Source organism: Culex quinquefasciatus, chromosome 2, assembly GCF_015732765.1.
Source record: "Culex quinquefasciatus strain JHB chromosome 2, VPISU_Cqui_1.0_pri_paternal, whole genome shotgun sequence".
NCBI classification, from domain to species: domain Eukaryota; kingdom Metazoa; phylum Arthropoda; class Insecta; order Diptera; family Culicidae; genus Culex; species Culex quinquefasciatus.
Window position 1 is genome coordinate 215,423,931 of NC_051862.1, and position 7,490 is coordinate 215,431,420.

Genomic DNA, 7,490 nt, shown 5'->3' on the forward strand with positions numbered 1-7,490 from the left:
CGTGTTTTGAGTATTGTAAATCTAAGCCGTTAATTTTTAAGGTTTTAAGAGTCAGTTTTCTTCTGCGCGTGAACGGAATCAGGACTGTTTTTGCGGCGTTAACATTAAGTTTTTCATTTCTGCACCATTGGGAAGTGAGATTAAGAGCATGCTGCATACGTTCGGAGATAGTGAGATCAAACTTTCCACGTACTAGTATAACCAAATCATCTGCGAACCCGATAACTTCAAATCCATCATCTGTCAGTATGATGTTTAATACTCAAATTTTCAGGAATTACGACATTTAAAAAAATCAAATTTTAAGTATCAAACGAAGCAAAATTCTTAAATGATTTGCATTGCATTCCAGTTCTTTGTGTTTACTACTCAACAATATTTTTAAACTCCTTATAGATTACTCCTAAGAATTCGTTCAAAAATTACGTCCATGAATAGGGGGAGCGAGGTGGTGATATTAATTTCAATAAAGTAGATTGTTGAAGTTAAACTTATCTACTTATTTACAATTCCCTCTTTTATCGACAATCATAAATATACTTTAACACTCCTCCGTCCAAGGCATATTTCACTTACACGGACGACCGAGCCTCCGAAACAGTTGCTTCGCTAAATTCAACTCGCTCGCATTTGGCCCCATTTCAACCAATCTTGATCGTTCTTGCAGCATTCGAACCGGTAGGATTTCAAGATTCATCTAAAACAAGAACGAACCTGATCCGACTTACCTGCTAGTAACACCGACTAAATTCGTCGAAGCAACTCTTTTAGGCGCTCGTTTTAGGAACACACCATGGACAAATCAACAAGAAAGCATTAAAATTTGAAATCAACCATTCAAATTTAACTAATTTAGTCGCTGAACACGAATATGACACTTAGAATATTCCAAAGTATTCAGAAATCCAGAAATCCAAGATGGCGGCCAATATGGCGCCTGTAGTATATTGGGAACATATATTTGAGGGTGTAATAGTGATTCAACCACTCAAATCTAACTAACTTGAGGTCGTTGAACACGAATATGACACTTAGAATATTCCAAAGTATTCCGAAATCCAGAAATCCAAGGTGGCGGCCAATATGGCGCCTGTAGTATATTGGGAGTATTTATTTGAGGTCGTAAAAGCCATTCAACCACTCAAATCCAACTGATTTGGGGTCGCTGAACACGAATATGACACTTTGTATATTCCAAAGTGTTCAGAAATTCAGAAATCCAAGATGGCGGCCAATATGGCGCCAGTAGTATATTGGGAATATTTTTTTGAGGTTGTAATAGTGATTCAACCACTCAAATCTAACTAATTTGAGGTCGCTGAACAAGAATATGGCACTTAGAAAATCCCAAAGTATTCAGAAATCCAAAAATCCAAGATGGAGGCCAATATGGCGCCTGTAGTATATTGGAAATATTAATATGAGGGTGTAATAGCCATTCAACCACTCAAATCTAACAAATTTGGGGTCGCTGAAAACGAATATGACACTAAGAACATCCCAAAGTATTCAGAAATCCAGAAAAAAAATTATTCCCAACATACATTTTGGCAGCCATCTTAGATTTCTGGATTTCTGAATACTTTGGGATATTTTAAGTGTCATATTCGTGTTCAGTGACTTCAAATTATTTAGATTTAAGATGTTGAATTACTATTACAACCTCAAATCAATATTTCCAATATGCTACAGGTGCCATATTGGCCGCCATCTTGGATTTCTGAATTTCAGAATACTTTGGAATATACAAAGTGTCATATTCGTGTTCAGCGACCCCAAATTAGTTGGATTTGAGTGGTTGAATGGCTATTACACCCTCAAATAAATATTCCCAATATTTTACAGGCGCCATATTGGCCGCCATATTGAAATTCTTGACATCGGAATACTTTGGGATATTCTTAGTGTCATATTCGTGTTCAGCGACCTCAAATTAGTTAGATTTGAGTGGTTGAATCACTATTACACCCTCAAATATATGTTCCCAATATACTACAGGCGCCATATTGGTCGCCATCTTGGATTTCTGGATTTCTGAATACTTTGGAATATTCTAAGTGTCATATTCGTGTTCAGCGACTCCAAATTAGTTGGATTTAAGTGGTTGAATCACTATTACAACCTCAAAAAAATATTCCCAATATACTACAGGCGCCATATTGGCCGCCATTTCGATTTCTGAATTTCATAATACTTTGGAATATACCAAGTGTCATATTCGTGTTCAGCGACCCCAAATTAGTTAGATTTGAGTGGTTGAATGGCTATTACACCCTCAAATAAATATTCCCAAAATTCTACAGGCGCCATATTGGCCGCCATCTTGGATTTCTGAATTTCTGAATACTTTGGAATATACAAAGTGTCATATTCGTGTTCAGCGACCCCAAATTAGTTGGATTTGAGTGGTTGAATGGCTATTACACCCTCAAATAAATATTCCCAATATTTTACAGGCGCCATATTGGCCACTATATTGAAATTCTTGACATCGGAATACTTTGGGATATTCTTAGTGTCATATTCGTGTTCAGCGACCTCAAATTAGTTAGATTTGAGTGGTTGAATCACTATTACACCCTCAAATATATGTTCCCAATATACTACAGGCGCCATATTGGTCGCCATCTTGGATTTCTGGATTTCTGAATACTTTGGAATATTCTAAGTGTCATATTCGTGTTCAGCGACTCCAAATTAGTTGGATTTGAGTGGTTGAATCACTATTACACCCTCAAATAAATATTCCCAAAATTCTACAGGCGCCATATTGGCCGCCATCTTGGATTTCTGGATTTCTGAATACTTTGGGATTTTTTAAGTGTCATATTCGTGTTCAGCGACCTCAAATTAGTTAGATTTGAGAGGTTGAATCACTATTACACCCTCAAATATATGTTCCCAATATACTACAGGCGCCATATTGGTCGCCATCTTGGATTTCTGGATTTCTGAATACTTTGGAATATTCTAAGTGTCATATTCGTGTTCAGCGACTCCAAATTAGTTGGATTTGAGTGGTTGAATCACTATTACAACCTCAAAAAAATATTCCCAATATACTACAGGCGCCATATTGGCCGCCATTTCGATTTCTGAATTTCATAATACTTTGGAATATACCAAGTGTCATATTCGTGTTCAGCGACCCCAAATTAGTTAGATTTGAGTGGTTGAATGGCTATTACACCCTCAAATAAATATTCCCAAAATTCTACAGGCGCCATATTGGCCGCCATCTTGGATTTCTGAATTTCTGAATACTTTGGAATATACAAAGTGTCATATTCGTGTTCAGCGACCCCAAATTAGTTGGATTTGAGTGGTTGAATGGCTATTACACCCTCAAATAAATATTCCCAATATTTTACAGGCGCCATATTGGCCACTATATTGAAATTCTTGACATCGGAATACTTTGGGATATTCTTAGTGTCATATTCGTGTTCAGCGACCTCAAATTAGTTAGATTTGAGTGGTTGAATCACTATTACACCCTCAAATATATGTTCCCAATATACTACAAGCGCCATATTGGCCGCCATCTTGGATTTCTGGATTTCTGAATACTTTGGATTATACCAAGTGTCATATTCATGTTCAGCAACCTCAAATCAGTTAGATTTGAGTGGTTGAATCACTATTACAACCTCAAAAAAATATTCCCAATATACTACAGGCGCCATATTGGCCGCCATCTTGGATTTCTGGATTTCTGAATACTTTGGGATTTTTTAAGTGTCATATTCGTGTTCAGCGACCTCAAATTAGTTAGATTTGAGAGGTTGAATCACTATTACACCCTCAAATATATGTTCCCAATATACTACAGGCGCCATATTGGCCGCCATCTTGGATTTCTGGATTTCTGAATACTTTGGAATATTCTAAGTGTCATATTCGTGTTCAGCGACCCCAAATTAGTTAAATTTGAATGGTTGATTTCAAATTTTAATGCTTTCTTGTTGATTTGGCCATGGTGTGTTCCCTAAAACGAGCGCCTAAAAAGAGTTGCTTCGACGAATTTAGTCGGTGTTACTAGCAGGTAAGTCGGATCAGATTCGTTCTTGTTTTAGATGAATCTTGAAATCCTACCGGTTCGAATGCTGCAAGAACGATCAAGATTGGTTGAAATGGAGCCAAATGCGAGCGAGTTGAAATTAGCGAAGCAACGGTTTCGGAGGCTTGGACGGAGGAGTGTTAAGTTACATCTACTCGATGTAAATCGCTCTATTCTTCCCGTTTTCCCCCAACGTTCCGACCACTCCCACTCGTTTATCTCTGCTCCTCTGTTGCTGTTTCTCCAAAACCTTCCTCTTCCGCTCAACCTTTCCCACCGCAGCATGCCACTGCTCGTCGTGTTCCTGACATTCAAGCGCCGACCGAAACACCTGATCACACTTACCGCAGCCGAATCCCTTGACCGCTCCGTGCTCCGCCCGGCAGTGGGACCAGTAATGTTCGGCCCGTTTCAACGTTGCCTCGCAAAATCCGCACCGGATCCGATTCGGGACGGCGTGACTTAGCCGGATGTGGATGTCGAGAGTGTCCCGGGTGCGAAACATTTTGGTGCAGAAGCAGCACACCGTTGAGGAGGGATTTTGGGCGGCGTGTTCGTTCAGATGGTCGATCAGTTTGCCTCTCGAGAAGAATTCTTCGAAACACTTGATGCATCGGTAGTCCCGAAGCTGCTGGGGAGGTTCAACGATTCTCTTTTCCTTGTGCAATCGAAGGTGCGCCTCAATGTAGCTCGTTCCAATGAACAACAGCGAACAACTCTTGCAAAATAGCTTCGAACTCGCTTTGGAACGGTTTTCCTCCGTGCGCTTCCTGGCCACCAAAACGTCCAGCGCTTCCACCCGTTCCGGAAACTCCGCCTCGATGTAACCCCGATGGCATTCGTTCAAGTGCATCAAAATGTCGTCCTCGTCCGCAAACCTCAGGTGGCAGCACTTGCAAATGTGCAACATCCCCAGCTCTTCCGCCTCCCAGTCGATCTCCTGCCCGTGGACGTAGTGCCGGTGCCAGCTGTGTTCGCTCTCCAGGTGAAACCGTTCCTCGCAAGTCCCGCCACCAGCACCGCACTCGATCCGGGCGTGCCGCGCCACATGGCCCCGGAACTGCTTGTTCATGGCCATGAACCGGCTCACGCAGTAGTGGCACTTGTGTACGAAATCGGTCAACGATGTCGATGCTGGCGGGGTTCGTTTGCTTGGCGGGAGTTCCGCCACGGTGAGCGTCGTGCATTCCGGATCGTCCAGGTCGAAACGTGCTACGAGGGAGATGGGTTTTGCTGGTGCGTCTGGTTCGAGGTGGTCTTCGATGTAGGTAGTTGGTTGCTCTTCATCGTCTTCGTCGTCGTCGGGAACAAGAATCTCGAACCACTCGGGGGAGGCTGATTCTGGTAGGATTTGTTCCGGTGGCGGGAGATCGTCGGGTTCTTTGAGTGAAATGAGTTTGCATTAGAAGGGAAATTTTGAAATGTCTCATGTGTTACCTATAATTAGTGGCTTGTGCTCGATGATCAGCTCATCTGATTCCATTTTAGAACAATAAAGAAACAATTATTGAAAGTTTTCTACAAGATTTTGTAAAAACCGTACACAAAACTACTGCAGTGAAAACAAACAGCTGTCAAAACAAACGAGCAAGGTGATTGCATCACTGAAGGTGTGATAGATTTGAACTAAACTAGGGGGGAGACACCATCACCATTTTGATATATTTATCTTTTATTTTCAAAAAATAATTCTGTAAATCAATATTGTTGAGTTCTGAAAATACATATTTAAAGTTCTAATTAAGAAAACTTCATGAAATTAAAATAGGGTCCTAAAGCTCTTTGCAAATTTTATGTACGTTGATAAAAAAAACATGATTAAAAACCATTTATGATCACACTTTTTTCATGTTAAAGGCTAGTATTGAGATCGGAAGGAAAGGGGTCAAAAACAGCTTTACTAACAGCAGAACAAAGGAGAGGGAGCGTTTTCTTGGGGCTTTTCTTTACCCTGTCTGGCTTGCTTTCACTGCCGCTGCTGCCCATTTGAAATTTTTCTTGACCGGTTCCTTCCGAAGTGCATATACAAACAACTTTAATGCAAAGATTAAATTGTCAAGACAAATTTTTTCGATGGATTAACTATGGTCCACTTGGAACGAGCTGTCAAGTTGGTCAAGAAGACCTTTTTTGTCAAGAAGGGCCGCAAATATTTGTTTTAAAATGATTTAAAAATCAATTTTAAATCCTTTGCGGTCGTAAAACAGTTTTCAGAAAAATGAGCTTTATCGTTGTGAACAATAATATCACAAATTTAAGCTGAATTTTAGGACCAAAGTTTCAAAACTCTTAAAAACATAAGTTTAACAAATCCAAAAATCCAAAAATTATAAATTTTAAATTCTGTAATATGTAGGGTAGGGTAGTCATCAATGAGACACTTTTGGTTTTCAACTTTCAACGATTTTTCTAATTTTTTCATCAGCATGTCTTAATGAGCTTTTAGTTGCATTATCTTTCTTTTAATGTGTTCTATCATTGACCAAAATATGAGATCGATCCGACCTCTACAGCCAGAGTTATTAAACTGTCTCATTGTAGACGCACTTGGCAGGAACAATGAGACAGCTGGGGAACAATGGGACACTCTACGAAAATCAACATTTTTCTAGCAAAACATCATGTTTTTGTATTGTTCCATTGCAGGTGACTTGCCTTGAATATTTTAGAGCAATTTTGCCAACATGAAACTTTTATTAACAAAAGTTACACTAAAAAGTATTAAAATTTTGTAATATCCATATATTAATACCAAATAACTTTGTATTTTTGGTTAAATGAAGTTTAAACTCTATAAATATGCCAAAAATCACTAAATAATTCATGTTTTGAAAGATTTCCATCGATTTTGAAAAGTTTATTGAAGAAAAATCAAAGTATCTCATTGTTACCCATGGGCTGAAATGAGTGGGGAACAATGAGACAGCCCTGGATTCTGGGTATATTCTAAATTTTGGCCAAATCTAATGAAAGGACATTGTAGCCCAACTTAATCCCTATGGAACGTCGAAAGAAATTTGAAGAAATATTAGTTTTGGTGTAAATGGCAGTCTACGAGCGAAAAAGTAATTGTTGTCCATAATTTACTTTTACACCCCAGAATCAAACATTTATGAATAACTTGTCAAGGGAGCGTAACCAAAGCCACTTTTATGGCAGACGTGTATCCAGTAGACACACATTTCCCCCAAATATGAGCCTGATTGGTTGAAACTACGACTTGTGAGAGCCATTTTATCATTGTTCCCCGTGTCTCATTGATGACTACTCTACCCTAAATTAAAAAAAAGCGTTTAAAAAAAATCAATTTTTGAGTTCCGTTAGCTTTTTTTTAAATATTTTTTTGCTATGTTTTTATTTTAAGATTTTTAATTTGTTTTCAAATACGTTTTAATCCTCTTTAAAAAAAATATCATTTTTGAAAATGTTT

The 7,490-nt window shown here is 38.9% G+C and overlaps 1 protein-coding gene across 1 annotated transcript; it reads right to left on the minus strand.

Moving 5' to 3' along the window:
- Positions 1-476: 476 nt before the first annotated feature.
- On the minus strand, positions 477-5,632 carry LOC6035985 (zinc finger protein 320). The gene is made up of 3 exons (XM_038257629.1): positions 5,498-5,632; positions 4,205-5,440; positions 477-545 (listed from the first exon to the last, which is right to left on the minus strand). Exons 1-2 carry the CDS (start codon positions 5,541-5,543, stop codon positions 4,212-4,214), a joined length of 1,275 nt encoding a protein of 424 aa, XP_038113557.1. The 5' UTR covers positions 5,544-5,632; the 3' UTR covers positions 477-545; positions 4,205-4,211.
- Positions 5,633-7,490: the final 1,858 nt, after the last annotated feature.